This window comes from Stegodyphus dumicola, chromosome 1, assembly GCF_044657685.1.
Source record: "Stegodyphus dumicola isolate Sdum_Otavi_A_Nest chromosome 1, ASM4465768v1".
NCBI lineage: Eukaryota > Metazoa > Arthropoda > Arachnida > Araneae > Eresidae > Stegodyphus > Stegodyphus dumicola.
Genome location: NC_140768.1, coordinates 257,660,928 through 257,684,949, shown reverse-complemented (window position 1 = coordinate 257,684,949; position 24,022 = coordinate 257,660,928). Strand labels below are relative to the sequence as shown.

The following is a 24,022-nucleotide window of genomic DNA, read 5'->3' as shown; positions in this document are numbered from 1 at the left end:
ATGAAGGCATGCGGAAAGAGGGGAGAAAATACCTTATAACTCTAAAAGAGAAAACTGACTTAACATGAGTCAGGATATCTCTATATATATTTCGCACAGAATTAACAGTGAATTTTCAGTTGATAAATTTATGAGAAATTAATAAATAGTTATAAAAACAATTTGGTTTTTACAATACTAGTCTTTGACGAGACTGTTTGTAAAAAAAATTATATTTATAAATTTTAGATGCAATATTAAGAAATATTTCAAATTGATGATCGATTCTTCTGTCTCGTTCATTATAAAATATCTGCTAATATTTAGACAGTTGAAATATAAATTATGTGAGGCAAAGATGAAAACATGAACTGTTAGATTTTTCTTATATAATCTCATTGTTTAATTTTTGACCAAGTTACAGTTTTTAATGCGAATGTTAATTATGTGTATGTTCTTTTATTGCATACAAATATGTAATATTAAAAAAACTAATAACATTGCAACATTATTCAGCATAACGCTAAAACGTTTTACAGGATTAGTTTTACAAATTCGTTTTACGGAATTTAGTCCTTCAAATGTACTAACCGATTCTTATTATTAATTTCTTTAACATCTACTTCTTCGGAGTGTTTTTGACAGCATATATTTTTATTTCATCATTTCAAATACATACTATTTCATATCTCATTTAATGGATTTTTTGTAAAATTTCAAATATTGTTTCGAAAGTAAAATATGTAAAAAAAAAAGCGCCATGATTTTCTCTATTTGATTTTTATCGATAAAATTAAGAATGTAAATATGAAAACCGTATGTATAACTTATGTGCACTTCATTTAAGAACTCTGAAATTCCTTTTGGTCTACTCTGTCACAGTATCCTATAAAATATGCACTTTGAATACATTTTGCTTAGAAGTTTTCAGTTAATTGATATACTAATGTACAGGTACTTTTTTTAAACATTAAATCTGAATTTTCCAGCGTCTTTCTGCGTTAGAAGGATGGAAGCGACGTTCATTTACGGAAGAACAAGATAACAGACATGCTCGTGATGAAAGAATCAATTCTCTCAGCGAACAAATTGCAATACTCGAAGAAAGATTAGCAGAATGTAAGTAACTAATTTTTATTTCCTGTATTTTTAGACATTCTTTCGACATAACTCCACACACAGTCTTCTCATCGTCCAAGCTATTAGTGTAAAAATAAGATCCTTTCCATGCCGCTTCGTCTGATATTATTATTACATGATTAGCCTTTCCATTTGTATAAATCTCCGAATCATATCACTCTAAATGTACTTCAAAAAATAAATGTAACAACATTTAGTGTTAAAAAACTTACAAATGGTATGACTAGGATAATTCTAAAATTTATGAATGCAACGCATAGGATAGGTTTATATTCTAATTCAACAAAGCAATTAGGTAACAACGGACTTCGAAACTATGTGTGATTATCAAACGAGTCGAAAAGATACGCAGTGTAAAAAAAGTAAATACGGTAGAAAAAAATAAAGCGATACAATTGCAGTATCTGTTCACACATTTTTTAGATGACTTTGCTTTGCTAAACAAAAAATCACCTGTTCTAAAAATGTTTTCAACTGCCATTAAATTTTTCAAAGTATAAAGGATCGTGTGCTACTTGAGAATTTTATTTTTATGCAAAATGGCATTTTTGAGGAAGTAAGTTTGTGCTCTTTCCAATCTGAGGGCTAAATTTGTGCTCTTTCCAATGAAAATTATTCGCGTTTAGTTATTAAAAAGGTGCTAAAGCCATGATTTTTCAGTGTATAAAGCAACGATAGATAATATTGTCAGTAAGAAAAGAAAAAAACACGTACACGTCAAAGTTTAGTTTCAAGGATAAAAATTGTTCGAAATACATATCCAAGGAAAAAAAACGGAATGCTTCGAATGTTGCAAAGATAAGAACTGTAATGTTAAAAGAAAATCTGTGAAGTCAAAAGACAGTTGAATAATCATCAAAATTCTCAGTGTCAACTGTAAACAAAGTGATTAATGCTGATTTGAATTGGCGTAATGTGCGTCCTCTTTCTCCACGACATATCGACGGAAGTATAACGTGCTGCAGAACTCTCTATTATTACTCGGGAAACAATTAGTCGGGCAAAAATAGAAAAATAGTGTCACAATAGATGAATCTTGGTTATATTTAAAAAACCGCAATAGAAAGAGATCCATTTATTATCATCAAAGATCAGAAAAAATTCTTAGAACATAGTTCAAAGATTCTAAAGAAAGTTTTTAAAAAGTATTGATGATTGTTGCTGGTTTTTGTATTAAAGATAAACAAAAATGAAAGAGAGTGCAGAAAAACTGTTCAGGTCAACTCCACATATTATCAGGAATATATTTTATACCCAATTTTAAAATATGAAATAGCTTATCTTTATCCAAACTGCCATGAATCGGTAGAGCTGCGTCAAGACATAGCAAGCAGCCGCACGTCAAAATCCACTGTTTATTTTATGGGGAAAATGGAAAATGAACGTGTATCAAAGCCATACGCTTCATTCATATCCCTACGAAATCTGATGATGTGTATCATCCATAGATTTTTGCGCTTTTGGACTTTAAAAAAGCAAATAGTCAAAATGTCGACCTACAACTCAAATAACGGTGTCGAATGCTAGTGAAGAATAAGGGTTATCAAATGGAACATTTAAAACAAAAAAATTTAAAATTTTTTTGTTGTATTAGAGAAGTAAAATATTTCTCTAAATGTAATAAAAATCGTCTAAAAATGTACGAACAGCCTGTATATCGTAATTTATGCTTAATGTTTTATGCTTGTTGCACAAGTTTATGCTTGTTGTGGATGAAAAAAATCCTACAGTAGGAAAAGGAATACCATCTTCTATCCAGAATCCCAATACACATAGAAATCGTTCCATTAAATGATTCGTATTGCAGTTTATTAACACTTTTCTTGGTTTTGAAAACCTTAATTGTTTACTAGTCCCTGCTTTCCTTTGGGACTGACAGTTAGCTTTCTCATAATGATAGTGCGTCACCTTTTCTCGAAACTTTAGATCTTGATTTTAGCTCAGTCATTTGTCTGCTGCTGATGAATTGTCTCGAAATGTGCATAATATTTTTCATCAGCGATACTTAAAGCTGGATACCTGGATACGTAAATCGATACTTTTTTCATCGATTATATTGCTGTTTCGCTTATTTTAACGAAGTACTTAAATTTACACTTATTTAAATGTTATTAATTGTTTTAATGCTGCGTTTAAATAAAGAAGTAATTTTATTACAAGAAATATTCTGAGCGCCACTGACCTGACTTTGTTGTAAAAATCTTACAGTGTTAATAATCATCCTGGCAGAAGGGATTATTTCTTCCGTATAAAAATATAAATATTATATGGGCATACAAGGCCTGTGTATAAGTATACAAGAAAGAGTGTCATGACTTCTTTGTACGGCATAGTAAATTATAAAGTACAAAGCCCGTAATCCGGACTCATCGAGACTTCGGCGATTCCGGATTAGGGTTTTTTCCGGATTATAGATCATTTAAATCTGGTAAGATGGCATGCAGAAATTATACAATTTAAAATATGAAACAGTAATTTATGAAATAAAGAGCAATTATGATCTAAAGGGTATCCAAATTTACGCACAGAAAAAAGCTTAATATTTATTTCTTTACTTTATTAAACATTTCTTTCAAGGTAAGTTGTTTAAGATGCTTCCACAAAAAATTCAAAAAGTTCCTTTTCCTTTTTTCTTGTGTCATACAATGCCATACTCCTCGCACAATTTTGAGACAATATGCCTTTATCCATTTTTTGCAGCAATTCCACTTTTTGTTTGCTGGACATCGAAACATGGTTTCGCTTTGTAGATCCTTTAGCAGTTCCAGAATTGGGAACTCTTTTTGACATAATCGAACGTTCAAGCTTAATTTTTATAAAATTGCTCTAACAGTCTGCAAAAAATAATAAGCCGGATCCAATTTAAAGATTAAGGAACAGCGCAATCTGCAACATGCCTTAGAATCAGTAAAGATAATTGTATTCTAGCTTATACCGCCCGTTATACATTAAACGCGCATGCGTAAAGCATACCAAAAAAAAAAAAAAAGGTTTGTGGCTTTGAGGTCCGGATTTAAATCGTTCCGGATAATGGACGTCCGGATTACGGACTTTGTACTGTATACACTTTTTCTGCGCTTCATTTAAACTTATTTCCTCGAATCATTCTAACTTAATTAACTATCCCACAAGGCACGTTGTAAACGACATCAAAAATTGCAAATTTTGAAATTAAATGTCATGGTCAATTTTTATCGTACTGGAGTCAAACTTCTTATAATTTCATTTTTTCATAACGAGTTTCAAAGGTTTCCTAATTTAGTTTTAGGAACCGAGAAATCGTATTAAAAGTTAGATTTCGTTATTTACCTAAAGATAATTTCATTTGATTTTGATATTTCCGAAACTCATCAAAACACTTCTGAAATTGGAAGTATATGACGACAACGCACGATTACGAAAATAAAGGCCGGGTAAGGATGTTTAAACTGGGTAAAGGGATGGTTGTGAGTGTATATATATATATATGTGTGTGTGTGTGTGTGTGTGTGTCTATATATAATATATATATATATATTATATATAGACGCACACACGTTTCTTAATGCCGATTGCAATAATCGTTTTTGAGTTATGCGAGATATATACATATATGCAGACGTCACAAAAAAGTCCTTTTTAAATTCATTTTACAATCCTTTTTTGACCAAAAAAAGTCTTTTAATTTGTCCGTATGTACAGACGTCACGCAAAAATAATCGTTCAGCCAAAATGGATGATTCCACTAAAATATAATACCCGATTTTTTTTTTTTTTTTTTTTGATTACAATACTTTTTTTACTTTGCTCAAGGAAGTAAAAATGCCTAACTCGCTGGGCGATTCCCCCAAAAAACTCCTGATATTATCCTAATATCGTGAATTACATCAAAATGTTCGGTATACAGTGACTTTATGCACTATATTTTAGTTTTGTCACTTTTGTCAAACTGTAATAAAAACACCCGTTCAACCTTCAGACACATAAAAATAAATACTCTAACTCATATATGATAAAATTCAAACTTAAATATGCTTAAATATTTTCAATAAAGATTTCAGTAAAACTTCAGGTTTGTTGATTTTGTCTTGTTATTTCTTTGAACCATGAACTGATTCTTATTGCTCATGGTTCTGCATTATTCTTCCTAACTCTAGATTCTTTCCTACTTCAAGATCACCCGGAGGTTATCGGGTAGGCATGTCAAACTTGTCACGAATGACGCAACATCAAGTAACCTTGTTTTGAAATGCGGGTGTAACTCTTGAATTATCATACGAACTGAATTCACAGTAAATATTTTCGCAATTTTATTTTTGGAAAAGATATTCATTTTCCTCGAATTTTGCTTCTCGATTACCTAAAGTTACACAATTAACTGTTGGATGTTTTGATTATTGGAATTCAGAATAGTACGGCAATGATAATTTATGATTACCTACGCTTGTTTAAATAATAATATTTTACTTTACTATATTGTCTTAAAATTATAACAATACTGATTTTAATCATCAATGAATGAATGTAAAGCAAATGTAATAAAAAAACAAATAATAACAATAATACTTCATCTAATCAAGAAATGAATGCTAAGTTACACAGTCGCCACGTTTATACGTTTTATAACACTATATCAGACATTTTGAACTAATGACTTTACTATATATACTATTCTTTCAGATATTTTACATGTTTAAATACCACGCTAGCATATGCGTTTCCCCGACGGTACGGCAGTTGTCCATATAATAATCTATTGAACCTATACGTTGAAACGCATTTGTAGTGTCTCGTAAAATTGGAACTAATTATACGCCGTTTGTAATTTAAGCAACATGAAATGAGTTACAATCAATACGTTACCGATTACAACTCGTTTTAAGTTGCTTAAATTTCATCAGGAGACATCAGAAGTTTAAATAAGAGAAATTTTGAAATGTTTGTCATATTCTAATTAAATTAGAACTCTTTGTAAGCTAAAATACGTATAAGTAACAAGTCCAAAGAAAGGTTAAATGACACTTTATTCCAACTCAAAATGAATGAAAAGACGGCCCCCTTCTCTGGCGTACAATAGGCCTCCTCTTGGGATACTCAGGACAGAAAATATAAAAATAATCTAACTAAAAATAATCAGACGAAGTTGTACTAATTGATGAGCATTAGCCCTTATTTAAAGATCATCAACGCATACTAGCAGACAAGTAGGAGTACGTATTACCTCAGTGTTAAATGGACGTGCCCCTGTAATCTTATTTTTCGGTTTCAAGAGGTATTTCATGCTATATACTACAGTACTTTCTTTCTTTTCACCATCGACAGAACAGCTGGCCCACTGGGTTAGGTGCTTTTCAGCCTGTTGGATCCCGTCAATAGAATTAAAAAAATACATGAATAAATATAAAGTACTGTGTCCTCCGGGGATTGGCCACGAAACGAGGAACATTGAAGTAAGGACCAGAACATGGAAAGAAGGTGCATGATGCTGAGACTAAGCGGAACACTTTTCACTATTAACGTACAATACTACAGTACTGCAATTTTACATACAACGAGGAACATTGAAGTAAGGACCAGAACATGGAAAGAAGGTGCATGATGGGGACTGCTGAGACTAAGCGGAACACTTTTCACTATTAACGTACAATACTACAGTACTACAATTTTACATACAACTTTTAAAACTATTTACATATGTATAAAATTCGTAATAATATTATGCTCGTATGAGTCACAATTTTAGCCTTGATATTATCTGAAGACTTTTTGATAATTTAGTTTTTATGAAAATTGACTCCAACAAATTATATGCTATTGCTGTTGATCTGAATGAGGCCAGATCTACGAAATTTGTCGCTGCCCAAACGGAATATTAGTGTCTTTTGTTTTTTTCAAAGTCTTGGCATTTTATAGGCGACAATGCGATCTTTTTTCCACTCTAATTTTGATTGAGAACAGCCTTGGGAGGTTAAATTATGCGCTGGTTTTCCAATTATGGCAAACGAACAAAAATTCGTGATAGACAAAATCGCCACGATAAGCGAATCACTCTTCGGGGTGGAGTAACCACTCCATCCTCGAACGGCCTTCTAAAAAGTGAGATCTTATTTTTTCATCCAGCACTAAAATCATTTTCTTAAAATCATTTATCATGAGAAATATTGCAATGGAAAGAACAAGTCTGAGATCAATATTAAAGGAAATAAAAATTTACTTTTTTGAATATTTTACATAATAATTTGATTGACGATTTTACTAAAGTTTGAAATAACTACGCATTGTTGCACATTATGCATGTTTAAAAATTTGAATAAGAACTAACATTACTAATAACAAGACTGTTTATTTTCTGATTTTAGACATTAATTAAATGCATGTCAACTTTTAACTTGCATGCGCATGTTGCAGATGTGAAACATCATCAAGAATTCACCACTGAATACCCAGATGAGTATTAACGACGTTAACGCCGTTGACAGGTCTGAAATGTGTAAGTTTTGCTACTGTAAGATATACAGTTATTACATGTTTGTGAAAATAACTCATTTCTTACACATTATTCATTAATCTTCTGACCTTTTGATAAAGTTTACTGCTGGAAATAAAATCTAACTATTCGCCGATGTTAAAGGTGTGTATAATTTGATGCGAAAAGTATTCAGTTTTCATTACTGTCTTCTAATAAAACAGTAAATTGTAAATAGCTTTTTAATTAACTTTTCTTCTTTTCCAAAGAAGTTCATTTCGAGGGATGACAATTTTCTCTTCATATATTTACTACCCAGGAAATATAACGATTATGTGTTCTATACATCTGCTTTTCATTCCAAAGATTCTGCAGGTTGTTCTAAACTCATTAAAACTATTTGCATTAACATTCTAAGTTTCAATAAACCTTCTAAACTCTATTGAAATAACTAAAGCACTATTGCAATAAACATCCTAAACGTATTAAATAACTATTTGTCTTTGGTAATTCCTTTCAGAGAAATACGAAAAAATAATTAATGTGTGAGAATTTTAATTTTAGGTGCGTGTAATATAAGGCCGATAAATGTCTAATCAATTAGTTAATCACAATTGTGTGTCATGTCAATTACTAGAATTAAAGCGCTACAGATGAATTCAGGTTTTTAACATGGCAAAGTTTATCAGGATTTGCATGTCTTGTGAACGCTGTTTTCGTTGATTACATTGTAAAGTATTTCTCCCGCCTTCTTAACATGCTTTCTTGGTGTAGTAATTATTACGCTCGAGAGGTCCATGGTTTGAGTCCCGACGAGTGCATTGCTCATTTTTCATCTCACATGCTTTCAAGAAATAACTAATGTCTGTACAGCGGCTCCCGAATTAAAAAAAATAAAGGTGGTGGATGATGATTCTCCACCACCAGGATTTGGCGATTGGGTCCTCTTATTCCCAGTCGCGCTTTAAAAGAGGGAGTAGATAAGGTATTTCTCCCTCCTTCTTAGCATGCCTTCGTGGTGTAGTGGTCAGCACGCTCGGCGCGTATTCGAGAGGTCCGTGGTTCGAGTCTCGGCGAGGGCATTGCTCATTTTTCATGTTTCCTGCTTCGAAATAACCTAATGTCTCTACAACATGTTAAAAACCAAATTGGCTCATATCTGTATCAGGCACAGAAAAATTATTTTAAAAGATTAAAGGCATATTATTGTGTTGCAATAAAATGAAACCAGCCTTAAATGACAAGCATTTATTTGAATTGAAGTGTGATTTGCTTAATAATACATTATTCATTTGCGTCGTTTGGCCTCCACCTTTTTCAGAGACTCATCAAGAAACTATGATTAGCGAATAGATTTTAAGACACTTAAAAATTCTGACATCGAACTGATCTAATCAGTCTTAAAATTTAGGGTAGGAGTTTTTTTTCGATAGTTTACAATGATAAGTTTTTTTGTAGAAACACAAGCCCTTAGAAATTAGAGTTAAGAATTTGGCTCGTGCATTAAATTAAGCGTTGAACAATTTTCATTAATGAATGCGCATTTTAAAAGTGATACGTAAATTAAGTTTAAAGGGCAAGAAAACCAATTTTTTGTGTTTTTTTTATATCTTTTATTGAATAGCAAAGAATAACTCGAGGTTTTTTATGAGAACTATGAGCTGCGCCATAAATATTTTCAGTATACAATCTTCAATTATACGTGAAGAATTTCATAGCAACGCTTATTGTATGGAGTAAGATCTAGATTGCTTAAAATCATTTTTATATCAAATTAAGAGGAGTAAAATTTTAATTTCGTTGCACTTAAGAACAGAATATTAAATTCTGTAACTCTTTTTGTATAATCAGAGGAAAAAAATTTAGTGAAAATCTTGTGCAAGTAAGTGTACTTTGAAAGCATTTTATAAAGTGTTTCTAAGTGATTAGGTTTTATCGAAGTGATGAGGTTTTATAGATGCAGGAGTGTGAAAAGTGGGCAGTGCCCTCGGCGGGATTCGAACTCTGGACCTCCTGAATACGCGTCGAGTGTGCTTCTACCTACATCAAGAAGGGATGCGGGAAAGAGGGAGAAAATAACCCCTTTTGAAGGGACATTGGTGATTAGGAGACTGAGTCGTCAAATTCTGGTGATGATGAATTATCACCCACCAGCTTTTAGTTCGAGCGCCACTTGTAGAAACTTTTAGAACTTTTCGATGTCAGAAATTGAAGAAATCCGCTGTGCTCTAGCCGGAATTCGAACTTCAGACATCCCAAATACTCGTCTAGTGTGCTTCCGGTTACACCAAAAAGGTATGAGGAAGGAGAGAAAAAAAAACCTTATAATTGATTATGTTAAAATTCGAAACTTGTTGGCCCACCAGCAGCTGAGCAGTAAAGCACTGAACACTAGTATTCGGTCCGAGGTTCGTATCCAGGGAACAGGCTGACCACGTGGGTGTTTTAGTGTTTCTTCCCATGTGTAACTCGTATACGAGCCAGTTTCCCTTAAAAAGGCCCTTCTCGAAGGCTTCCCTTTTATAAAGCAGATAGCCCTCGAATGCTTTAACGTAATCAAATAAACCAAACTACACCACATCTTGCTATGATATTTTCGGTTTTTATTTTAATTTTTGTATAAAGTCGAAAACATGGTAGCAGATTCGCAGAACTAGTGGAGGTAGTTGTCATTAAACGTATTTCCAGTATTTTCATGAAACTTCGGTTAAGAATTCACTAAAATGATTTCTAAGCTTTCAACCAATTGATTATGCATAGATAAAATGAAATAAAATTTTTGAGGGATAATCCTTCAAAAATTTTATTTCTAGCGTGTAATAAATTACAATTAATTAGTAATATTACGAAACCATTTTTAAACGCCATCATTTTTGTATTTTTTCCTATATAATGTTATTTCACTGTTCGTTTATGCTATTAAAGAACTAAAAAAGGAAAATATTTTTTAAATGTTCCGAGAATGTAATTTCGCATTTGAATTTAGAAATAAGTAAATGGTGCTTTTTAATTATAAAATGTCTCTTCTTTAGTTTCGATCTAGAGAAGGTTAGAAATGAAAGCGCATTCCAGAAGTCGAAACAAAATGCGAGTGTAGTAATTAATATATTACCTTCTAAATCTAAACAGAGGTGAGCTTAAGGGAGCTCGATCGAGCCCTTTGTTAAATGTGTGTGTAGTTTTTATTAGCCTCTTGTTCTTTTTGTTTGCTTGTTTTTTATTCCAAGGGAAACATCTTAATACGTAATTTTATATTAAATAAAGTATTAAGTAAATTACGAAATAAATATAATTAATTTTGAAATTTTATTCGGTTGGCTTTAATGGGAAAACATTATAATGAAATTCTTAATAGTTTACAGAATGTTAAAATTATTACGGAGACTGTCACTATTAGTGTTACTGAAGCTGAATGAGTTTTCAGCTCAATGAAAAATTGTTCCACAGAAAATAATTTTCTTTGCCCATATTCATTTCAAATTTGAAATTTATACATTTCAAATTTAATAATAGTCTCATTATAAGGACATTTTTTAGGTAATATAATTCTGAAACTTTTGTAAAGCCTTTATTTATTTATTTTTTAATTCTCAGCATCAGAATCTCCGAGAAGATCAGTAGACATCAAAGGAGAAAGTAATGTGTCGGACAAACTCACACCTCTGATTCTAAGTGAAGCAAAATCTCAGAGAAAGTTCTAACATTTTAAACATGTTCTTTACAAATTTCAAATATTAATATCAATATGTGTTTAAATTTTAGATCGCCTTTTGAATTTAAGTTTCACCTTAAGTATGATGATACCAAAATATAAAAACAGCGAAAAGTAAAATGTGTGTATCACATAAATAATTTTTCTTACACACAGCACATTTTCTAGACTGTTATAATTTATTATATTAGATACATTTTTAATTTCTTGAAAAAGAATTTTGCTCTTCAGTGGCCGAGTAACTATCCCTAACACCTGGTAATTCAAACTGGTTTCAAATACTGGCGAGCGCTCTAACTGCTTGGTGCTTTCGTATTTTTTTTTACATGCTTAATATGTCAAAATTAAAAAATTTCTCTTTGAAAGAACTCCATAAATTTCCCTTTCATCCTTCCTCTACAGGTAAGCGTTGTGAGAAGTTGCTTTGCCTTAAGCAATTAATTAACTAGTTCTAACATTAGACACAATAACACGCCGAACAAATACCAATTCAGAAGTCAAACAACAAAAATCAGCGTTATACCTACAAAAATTTTTCACAGGACTAGTTTCGATGGTTTTACCGAACCATCATCTTCAGCTGCAAAACCGCAAATGAACAAGATGGGAAATAATGATTAGATAAGATAAGAAAGCCTGGACAAGAATAAGCAAGTGGCGCCATCTGTTGGCGAAACCAGAACTAAAACATAATTTCTCTAAAAGCCGAAGGCAAATTTGGATTGGAATTAGGATCGTTACCTAGAACAGAAAGATTTTTATGAATGTGAAATGCCTCTAGAAAATCCAGTTCTCCAATGGAAGATGTTTTTTGAATAATTTTGGCAGCAGAAAAATTGAAAGTGTGATTTTCGGACCAACAATGTTGAGCAACAGAAGACTTCTGTGTTTCCTTTTTTCAAGCATATGCCTCATGTTCTTTGACGCGAAATTTTAAGGCTCTCTTAGTTTGGCCAATGTAAATTAAACCACACTGGCAAGGAATCCTATAAATACCCCAGGAATTCATATCCGGAATGGGGTCCTTGAGTATAGAAGTTGGAATTTTATTGATGGGAGAATAAACAACCCGAAAGTTAAATTTCTGCAAAATATGTGCAACTTTATAGCTAATTGATGGAAAGAAGGGAATGACAACAGAATTTTTATAATCTCCTAAAATAAGAGTGTGGCTTTTAGTGTGTTGAGATGAGAATTTTTTAACTGCTTGATTAATAATGTTGGGTGAAAAGCCCCTGTCAATAGCTATTGCTTTTAAATAATTTAGTTCTTCATCAAGGGCTAGTTTGGAGGAGCAAACTTGAAGAGCACGGAAAACATAGGAATAAAATGAAGCTAACTTTTGTTTAGTCGGATGACATGATTTAAAGTGTGGTGGAAGGCAAACCGATGAAGGTTTGCGGTAAACTGTAGTACTGAAGTTGGATGTGTTACGTGTGACCAGAATGTCGAGAAACGGAAGAGAATTGCAAGTCTCAAGTTCAAAAGTGAACTGAATAGCAGGATCAATAGAATTCATTGTTGAAAGAACTTTATTTAAATCATCTTTATTACCTTCAAACAGGGTAAAAGTATCGTCTACGTAGCGGAACCATGCCGGGAAGTTTAAAGTTTCAAACAATTTTGATTCATAATAATGCATGTAGATATCAGCCAGGATGGGACTGAGGGGGCTGAGGGGGCTGAGAGGGCTTAACTTCTCACAAACCTGTAAACACTCGATTCCAAAGATTTTGACTCCTATCGAAAAAGTTTTCAAGTTCAGTAAAGTTTCAGATTCACAGAAAGAAATGATTAGGCATCTTATCGCTCATAATGTGAAATTCAATAATAAACCTTTGAAACCAAATCTAACTGCGAGAGAAAGAGCTACAATGCGCGAAATTCATTCTAACCCGGATATTATCATTTCAAAGGCCGACAAAGGTGGCCAGATAGTCGTCATGGATAAGAACACTTACATCGATGGTGTCACTAAACTCTTAAACGAAGGAACATATAATCCGATCCCTAAAGATCCTTCACCTTCGGACTTATCCAAAATAAAAACTGCGATCAAATCTTCGCAAATCATTTCAAGCAACTTAAAACATTCGCTTATCCCATCTGTTGCGAATTGTGCCAGAATATATGCTCTTCCCAAAATTCATAAAAGTGGTATTCCTTTCCGCCCTATTGCATCAAATTTAGGTACTGCCTCGTATCCTTTAGCTAAATATTTAGTTTCTAGATTTTCCACTCTATTAGACAATAACATTTACATTATAAAAAATTCAATAGAGTTTGTAAAAAAGGTTAAAAATATTTCTCCTAGTAATTTACTCATGGTTTCTTTTGATGTAAAATCATTATTCACCAATGTTCCAGTGGAGGGTGCATTAAGATGTCTAGAAACCAGACTTCGCGAATTTCATTTCTCTTGCATCGAATTTCATTTCTCTCACTCAACTCTGTTTGAAACAAACACATTTTGTTTTCCAAAATAAATATTACAAGCAAAATGTGGGATTAGCCATGGGAAGCCCCCTCAGTCCCATCCTGGCTGATATCTACATGCATTATTATGAATCAAAATTGTTTGAAACTTTAAACTTCCCGGCATGGTTCCGCTACGTAGACGATACTTTTACCCTGTTTGAAGGTAATAAAGATGATTTAAATAAAGTTCTTTCAACAATGAATTCTATTGATCCTGCTATTCAGTTCACTTTTGAACTTGAGACTTGCAATTCTCTTCCGTTTCTCGACATTCTGGTCACACGTAACACATCCAACTTCAGTACTACAGTTTACCGTAAACCTTCATCGGTTTGCTTTCCACCACACTTTAAATCATGTCATCCGACTAAACAAAAGTTAGCTTCATTTTATTCCTATGTTTTCCGAGCTCTTCAAGTTTGCTCCTCCAAACTAGCCCTTGATGAAGAACTAAATTATTTAAAAGCAATAGCTATTGACAGGGGCTTTTCACCCAACATTATTAATCAAGCAGTTAAAAAATTCTCATCTCAACACACTAAAAGCCACACTCTTATTTTAGGAGATTATAAAAATTCTTCTTTCCATCATTAGCTATGTCATTCCCTTCTTTCCATCAATTAGCTATAAAGTTGCACATATTTTGCAGAAATTTAACTTTCGGGTTGTTTATTCTCCCATCAATAAAATTCCAACTTCTATACTCAAGGACCCCATTCCGGATATGAATTCCTGGGGTATTTATAGGATTCCTTGCCAGTGCGGTTTAATTTACATTGGCCAAACTAAGAGAGCCTTAAAACTTCGCGTCAAAGAACATGAGGCATATGTTAGAAAAAAGGAAACACAGAAGTCTTCTGTTGCTCAACATTGATGGTCCGAAAATCACACTTTCAATTTTTCTGCTGCCAAAATTATTCAAAAAACATCTTCCATTGGAGAACTTGATTTTCTAGAGGCATTTCACATTCATAAAAATCTTTCTGTTCTAGTTAACGATCTTAATTCCAATCCAAATTTGCCTTCGGCTTTTAGAGAAATTATGTTTTAGTTCTTGTTTCGTCAACAGATGGCGCCACTTGCTTATTCTTGTCCAGGCTTTCTTATCTTATCTAAACATTATTTCCTATCTTCTTCATTTGCGGTTTTGCAGATGAAGATGATGGTTCGGTAAAACCATCGAAACTAGTCCTGTGAAAAATTTTTGTAGGTATAACGCTGATTTTTGTTGTTTGACTTCTGAATTAGTTCTAACATGTAATTTAGCATAACTAAGGAAACGAATAATGCTTCTTAAACCGTGTGTACTTATGTTAATAATATTATTCTCCCATTTAATTTTTTATTTTTTAACTTATCTTTGCATACAAAAAATGATTAAGTATATTTTTTATTGTTTTGTTGATGGCTATAATAAAGGCCACACAGACAAATTTGTTGTCTTATAATTCTCAGAGAAAAGTTTGATATGATTGGCTTTTGTATGCTGTTTGTTGTTTGATCTATAAATACATGCAGTTTTTCAATTTAAATTAATTACTTCTTGCACAATAATGTCAAATGAACATTAAGCGTAAACTCGCCAGTATGAGATTTACTCGTTTTTGTGTATATTTCAATATATTTAGCACAGATTTGCGTCTGGATTATGAAAGGATGCGAAATTAGAATAATAAATAATGTATAAAATAAACGACGAAAAAAGGTATTAATTACTTTATATGAAAACAATATAGACTTAAGAGAAAGGACTGTATATTACAGCAGCTTTACAAGTTTCTAAATAAAAAAATTAATTTTCAAATTATTTTTAAGTTTTCATTAGATTAATATCTTCTAAAAGCTTTAGATTTTTTTTTTGATTATTATTAATTATTTCTATTCTTATTCGTTAACCTATTGATCACTCGCTCGTGCATGCTACAAATTGATTTAGTGAACTTTGTGAACGTAAATGGTATGGCAAATGAATAGTTAATTAGAATGGAGTAAATCTCTAGGTTGGGATTTCCTCAACCTAGAGATAAAAGATAATAAAATCAATTCAACAAATAAGCCAATGCCTATAGTTTCTTTCTTATTATTCTTTATCTATCGGAATAGAAGTAGTAATAAAAATTCAAACAGTCCAAGCTCGTTCTGAACTTCTTTTCAAGGTCTTTTGCGAGAAAAAACCCAGAAAAGAATCTCGACAAGCCCTGCCTGAGACATTTCGGGCGTAGCCTCTTAAGAAATTAGATAATTTTCTATTTTTAAAATGATAACTGAGATTTTAATAATACGATATACCAGTCACGTGGTTTCCTAAAAATTTTGAAAATATTATTATCTGCTTTATGGCATTTTAAATTGCTTTTAATTAAGCATTCGTTTCGATTGATGTTATTCATTAAAATATTGTTGCGTGCGTTATATTACGGGTTCGCAATATATTGAACACACACAGCTCCGATAATAGGTTTATGAAATTTATTTTATCGAAATAAACACTTCAGAGATCTGGAACTTTGTACAAAAATAGTCGTACAACTCTTCACAATATCAGAGTACAATCAGTAGTTACACTTCAAACTACTATGAACGTTAAAGACGACGCAATGTAAAGCACAGCTAAAAGAGCGAAGCTATGCTCGGAACTCATGCTGAGCTAATAGCTAATAACAACATCTGAGAGCAAATGATCTAGACGGCCTTATATAGTTTTTCACCCGGCCACCGAGGTATTTCTGACTTTTTGACTGGAAAGCAATATGAGGGTCGTGTTACGGTTACAGCTAATATACTAATCAATTATATTTACTCAGTTACAATACCTATTACGGTGATATAGAGACCGGCCCCCAATTTCGTGAGATGGTCGCCGAGTTTAGCAACTTTTGGCGATTTCTCGCCAAATTTGGAGAGAAAAATTATCCCCCCAAAACGTTGCCAGCTAAGCGATATCTCGCGAAATGACCGAGATACCCATTTACTCAATGTTAAATGACTTGCCCCTGTATTCTTACTATTCCGGCATATCATTCCTCTTTAGATATTTCACGTTATATTACACAGAAAAGTACAGTTTCGCATATAACAGAACTAAAATCAACTATGTATCTACTTATGTATACAAAATCCATAACAATATGTACAGTTTATTTCATTAAGAAAGAAAATTTCCATATTTGAACTTAAAGTCCAAATTTATGCTTCAGAAATCAACAATGCAAAGAAAAGATAACAATGTTCTACGTGTAAGAAACTAAATATATGCAATGTTTCTCAAACGGCAAGCCGCTGCCCACTATCAGGTCATGAATGATTTTCCTGAAATTTGTTATTTTACTTGCTTAAATTATTTTTCATAAGTAGTTAGACAACTAAAACAAAAAATTCCGGGAGAATTAAAATAATAATATTCTCAGGAGAATAATATTCGTGAATGTGTCGATAAACAACGCCTTGTAATATTGAAACAATTACTAGACCAGAAGTGCGAGGTAAAGGTATGTATACCATTATTTCTGGGCTAAAATACATGCGAAAAACTATTTACAATAAAACCTCGAAAACTTCATAATTTATCCGATTCTCGCTTCAACACCCAGCTTCTTTAATTGTTTTCACGAGAAAATCAGGTTTCCAAGAAGTGAAAAAATTCATTCTTGTTTTCGATACAAGCCTTACATATGAAGAATTCGGATGCTGATGCTCTCCGTCAGAAAACGATCTGAAGGGTTCTCTCCCTTCAGAGAGCCACTGTCTCTGTAGTGGTTGTTTGTGTTTGTATCAGTAAGCGTCGAGCAGGACATCATCAAAAAATTCTGCGAGGAACGTGTCATAATACCTGCAAATCAAAGCAGCTTCTGATGAAAATGAAAGCGTGTTTTCATGTCATCTGAGCTATGCAAGTAGCGACATCTGTTGAGGGCTGAAATGTGTCCTGAACATGCGTAGATGTCGAAGAATTTGGAGAGAGAGTCAGCTTTAAAGATGACGGAGTCTCGGCCGTCATCTATAAAGCTGAAACTTAGTAAATCACATTTAATTTTCAAGGATTTTGACTAGATCTAGTATATGCTGAAGATTGTGCAGAAGAGAGCTACTTTCAGAACATACATTGACAGTCTCTAAAATTTTGCAAAGGAATTCTGAGAGTCCTAAATCTTAACTGATTTTGTAATTAAAATTTTTGTTGAATCTACTGGGAGCATGTGCGGGAAAGAAGTCATTAGGAGCTGAAGTTCTGACAGCAATAGTGTAGGGATTTTGAAATTTCTTCTTTTCAAATATTTTAGGGATGTAAATACTAATTCAGAAGTCAAACAACAAAAATCAGCGTTAATTTACAAAATTTTCACAGGACTAGTTTCGATGGTTTTACCGAACCATCATCTTCAGCTGCAAAACCGCCAAACCGCTGCAAAACCGCGGTTTTGCAGCTGAAGATGATGGTTCTGTAAAACCATCGAAACTAGTCCTGTGAAAATTTTGTAAATTAACGCTGATTTTTGTTGTTTGACTTCTGAATTAGTATTTTAGGGGTGTGTTTAGTATTTTTGATGTATATTGCTAGGGTGGAATGAGTATTTTGTGAAAGTACCCAAATGATCGGACTTACATTCGATTACGTTTGATTTTTGAATCAACAGTGTCTGTTGATGTTTCGAAATGTCAGCAGTTTCTAAACAACTTAGCTCAGGAGAGCAAAGAAGTTGCCATGCAATGGATACCATCCCACTGTGGCCTTCATGGAAATGATAAAATAGGTTTGTTTAGAAAGAAAGGGGCCAATAATCTCCAAATAACTGACAACCATATCCTTTTTTTCACTGCCAAAAGAGTAATCAACAATTACTACAGAGAAGCTTACATCAAAAATGAATGGTTTCGCATTTTCTACTGCTACTGTGTGCTTTTGAAGACAGGAGTTCGATTTTCTTGAGCGCGTCAATAATCACGGTAGCAGAAAATCTACGCCGATTGAGTTAGAGTGCAGGGTATCATGAGAAGTATCTTGTATCTGCTCCTTCAGTAGTGAATATTTCGTTGTGTAACCCCGCGTGTAATGACTAACAGGGATTTTCATTTCCAGGAGCATGTTGTTCAAATCGGTGCAAACTGCATTTCTCTCTTCGTAATAGGGTTGCGGTAAAAATCGATACATCTGGACGGTTCGGTCCGGAACTGATTCAAAAAACGGGAGTTGTAGCTCTTTCACTTTTCACGGGCAGCTCTTGTTGGATGCTTGGCAAGGATAGAGATGTCCAATCTGAAAAGAAAGAAAAAAAGTAAAAGGTAGAGATCTTGTTGGAAGCGTGCCAGGAAAGTTTTGTTGATTTTGTGATATATCTGACTTCGAATCTAAAATTTTCTGAGGAACACAAAAACCTTGTCTAAAACTTAAAGGTTTATTCAACTGCAACTTCAAAAATGATGAAAACTTAACATCATAAACGAAAACTTAACATCTTAGGTGGAAAACATTCAAAGTGCTTTAAAGTAACAGCTATGCCGGCACGGCGAAGGACACTTTCTTTTAAAAGACAAAATCCATCTAGCCCTTTCGGCATATGTCTGAATCCATTCGCTGGATTCAGACTTCCGCTCCTACGTGTTTTGGACTTAAACGGCCGGTTACAGCCGAAAACATCGCGGACGATAACGTCCCGGAGAAAACAACACAAGGCGAAAACGTCGTGCTACAAAACATCGTGGGAGAAAACATCGCAGTTCGAAAACATCGTTGTACAAAACATCGTCGTCGAAAATAAAGCGGTTCAAAAACTTCGCAATTTAAAAACATCGTCGTCGAAAATATCGTGGTAAAAAATAAAGTATCTACAAATCATCGCTTGACGATAACATCGCAGACATGCTTTTTTCATACATGCTTTTCGCAAACATGCGTTAATAACTGTAAATGGATATTCCCATAATGATTTGTGAGCGCAAAATGGAAAGAAGGATAATTTACTTTCACATTTTTTTATTAACTAATAAATTTTTTCTGAAAAAGTAAGAAGGAAATTTAAGCATAGCAAATTAATGCAACTTATAGCAATTAATAGAATTTTAAACCGACATAGTTAACTAACAAAGGCCATTAATAAATAATTTTTATAAAGTTTTTACTGGTAATTTTTCGTGAAAAGTATAGTCTATAAGTTGTATTTAATTTTCTATGCTTAAGTTTCCTTCTTACTTTTTCAGAAAAAATTTATTAGTTAATAAAAAATGTGAAAGTAAAAATTATCCTTCTTTACATTTTGCGCTCACAAATCTTTATAGGAATATTCATTTACAGTTATTAAAGCATGTATGGAAAAAGCATGTCTGCGATGTTATCGTCATGCGATGATTTGTAGATACTTTATTTTTTACCACGATATTTTCGACGACGATGTTTTTAAACTGCGAAGTTTTTGAACCGCTTTATTTTCGACGACGATGTTTTGTACCACGATGTTTTAGGACTGCGATGTTTTCTCTTTGCGATGATTTCTCTCACGATGTTTTGTAGCACGATGTTTTCGCCTTGCGTTGTTTTCTCCGCGACGTTTTCGTACGCGATGTTATCGGCGGACACCAAACGGCCGGACTGGAACTGGAACAGGACTGGATCCTGAACAAGACGGGAACTGGAACAGGACTGGATCCTGAACAAGACGGGAACCGGAACAGGACTGGAACCAGAACAAGACGGGAACCGGAATCTATCATCCCCTGGCTTCTCCCCCGGGCAGGTCCACTCTAGCTCGAACTAAAATGAACTGTGGTGCCACTAAGGAAAGCACCTCCTTTTATTGACGGCGGTTGCCGTTACTACAGGCGATTATGCAAATATTTAACATCCTTCCACCTAAGGGAGAAAAAGTGAACTTTCACAACAAAGTAAAACAATGCCAAAGAGCTTTAATATGCCAGTCTGTCTGGCGGAGTTACAGTTCTACCAGATCGAGTTACAGGTCTCACAGATTTATCATCTACGTTGAGTTTAAGTTCAGACAACGAATCTTGTTTTTCATTCTGCAGCTTCACGGGGACATCATTTTGCACTACCTCTAAAGGATACAGAGCTCGAACCGCTCTAAGCAAAATTCCATTTCGTGTCTTTACTCTTGCAAGCCGATTTATTCCATCAGGTTCTGGAAGTAGTTCTATGACACGACCAAGTTGCCAAAAAAGTCTTTTGTCACTACTACCGATCAAAACAATATCATCTAATTTACTAGTAATTTTCCTTTCAGCTCTTTTATGCGAAACCTTTCGAATTCCCAAATATTCTTTACGAAATCTATTTTTAAATGCTTCTCGTACAGTTTGAATATACTGAAATCTTCTTTGTAAATTACTTGATTTAATACCGTATTTTATATCCCGCAAACTACTAGTTCTAATTTCTTTTAAAAAGTCGGCAGGAGTTTAAGCTTTAAATTCAGGATCGGAAGGAATTACTGTCAACGGTCGGTCATTAAGAATCGCTTCACAGTCACACAGTATCGTGTACATTTCTTCTCTTTTTATCCATGCAAGGACAGTAGTTGAATCTGTCCAGAAAAATGTACTTTTAGAACGTCTGCAGCAAGACGAGATGCAATAGCTGCTGCTAACAATTCCAATCTTACAATAGTCGTTTCCTTTTTACCACAAAGGGAAACTCTAGACCTAGCTTGAAGCAACTGGACTTTAACTGATTCAGGTTCTTCTACACGAAGGAAAACTACTGCCTCATACGCTGCTTGACTGGCGTCACAGAAAACATGTATTGAACACTGTTTTGGCTGATATCGTATCCACCTTGTAATTTTAATGTTTTTCAAAAGAAAAATGTTTTTTACCCATTTCAAAAATTTACTTTTAATTTCAGTGTTAACTTCTTCGTGACATTTTACTTTTGTTTCCCATGTACGCTGTAATAACATCTTAGGTAATATAAGGACTGGACATGTTATACCGATGGGATCAAATACTTTAGATCAAATACTTTAGATTACACGAAAAGAAGTATTTTGGCAATAGCCTAAATACTTTAGAAGTATTTAGGCTATTGCCAAAATACTTCTTTTCGTGACTTTCTCGAAACAAAGATTTTTGCAAATTAGCAACATTTATTTGAAGAGTATCGCCTTGTTTTTCCCATAACAAACCTAATACATTCGCATCAGTTTCTGTTTCTAAACTACAGTCGGTATATTCCCAACCCCGTAATTCAAATTTTTCGTTCTGCCATAACATCTGAAGATACTTTCATGAAGCCCTGTAATTCATCTTCACTTCCGACACTTGTTACACAGTTATCAACATAGAAACTATTCATTAATTTAACAATAATGTCGGACAGAATGTCCAGATTTCAGACACAGATAACAAGAGCGTGTCTTTTGGACCAAAACTTCTCTTTCCGACAACGATAAGTTACGCGCCTGAAAACATTCCGCAGAACCATGATTTATACTGGAACAAAATATGCAGCCTTTTCTAGCTTCATGAGAAGAAGTAAACAGTTCAGCTGCCGTAGGTTTTAAGTGAGGTTCTCTTATCTTTAAACCCGAATTTCCTTTCTTATTATCGTGAGCCAATCGATCGAAAACATTGAAAGATTTAGCTGCTAAAGAAATTCTTTCCTCACTTTCAACTTCACCGCGCAAGAAACATAAAAGGCGCTCAAAGTCAGATTCCCTTTCTCTTAACTCGGCGTTTTCGCCGGTTAAACTTTCTGATCCTTTACGCGAAAACCTAAGTCTCTCCCACGTTTCTAAGACCTCATTCGGCAATGCTGATTCTACCAATGATATAATATCGCGCAATATTTGCCTCTATTTATTCCCAAAATCTCCAAGGCTCTTAGATTAGATTCGAGTTCATCGTATAGTTTCCGAAAAGAGTGTGTACCTCGTTTTTGAATAACAAGGGTTAACAAATCACGAATATAAATCTCCGTTAGTAATTCTTTGTTACCAAAACGCGTTTGCAATGCTTCAATTGCGCTCTTGTAACTATCGCCAGTTGGCGGAAAGCTTTTAACTATTTCCTCTGCGGGAGAATTCTTCTCCATAGCCTGTGCCAAATAAGCAAATTTATCATTATTATCTAATGTAGGATCTTTATCAATCTTTTGGAATTGACTCCAAAATCCTAGCCATTTCTTCACGTTACCATCACAGATAGGCAATTTAATCTTCGGATAATGTAACATTTTATTCTGAACAAAGGATGGATCAATTAAATTTACATTCGGGGTACCAATTTGTAGCACGACGTTTTCTCCTTGCGTTGTTTTCTCCGCGACGTTTTTGTCCGCGATGTTTTTGCGGCGATGTTATCGGCGGACACCTTGAGAAATATACTGAAAATATTTGTAAAAGTTAGCGCTCAGAATATATTATAAATTCACATTCTGTCGGATAGTTACTTTTGCGTACATGCTCGAAAAGAAGTATTCAACTTCTTCGTCACGCAATAACAAACTGGATGCAGATTTAATTATGTTGCTAATAAAGAACCAAGGTTAATTCATTTCCAATTGTAAATTGTTTCATTACCGTTCCGAAGAAAGAGATAGTTAGTGCGTGACAGTCATTTATTCATATTTTTTTATGAAGATAATTATAATTTCATACATGATTAACCCTCCACTTACGTATTGAATTCGGGCTATTTTCGGACTTAACTGTATGGCCGGCTTTCTCTACCTACGGTTATTACTAATATTTTCATTACTTTGTTTTCATTTTTCATTATTTTATTTATAAATTATTACTTTTTTCCTTTGTTCTACTGCAGAAGGGATCTGATAGTTAACGGAAATCGTTAGAGCCCTAGACAAAGGCTTTAACAACAGAGCAAGTATTTATTCCATGTTTAAACACTTTTTTATAAACTTTTCTTTTATTCCTTTCATATCCATTAGTTTTCCTTTCTGTTTAAATGCGAAAAAATCTTGGAAATGCATTTATTTGTATACTTTTTATATGACGAAAGAATTTTTCTATTAGTTTATATTCACATCCAAACAAGTGTGATGCAAAAAAAAAAAAAAAAAAAAAAAAAAAAAAAAAAAAAAAATGCGCTTTTGCTGAAGGTTTCGATCTATACTCCTATGACAAAACAATACGGGGTTCTCTGGGACTCAATCCATATTCGAAACGGCTTCTTGTACCGGAAATTCGAATCAGATGATGAAAAGCCTTCCGATGGCAGCTGATACTTCCAAGATCCCGGATCATGGACGTCCTTAAAGAATTACTTAAAGAATTGATGCCTTAGTTGTATGTATGGCTTCC

General features: G+C 33.6%; 1 protein-coding gene across 4 annotated transcripts in view; it reads left to right on the top strand.

The window, feature by feature from the left end:
• The window catches only part of LOC118183958 (epidermal growth factor-like protein 8), a 133,610-nt gene that overhangs the window by 106,099 nt on the left and 3,489 nt on the right, over nucleotides 1-24,022 (top strand). For 3 of the 4 annotated variants that reach the window (XM_035353575.2, XM_035353574.2, XM_085827362.1), the window contains one exon: nucleotides 969-1,098. In XM_035353575.2, the coding sequence (XP_035209466.1) occupies nucleotides 969-1,098 (130 nt within the window). Of the gene's footprint in view, nucleotides 1-968; nucleotides 1,099-7,506; nucleotides 7,591-24,022 lie in introns of those variants that run through there. The other variant, XM_085827361.1, reaches the window with a different exon arrangement.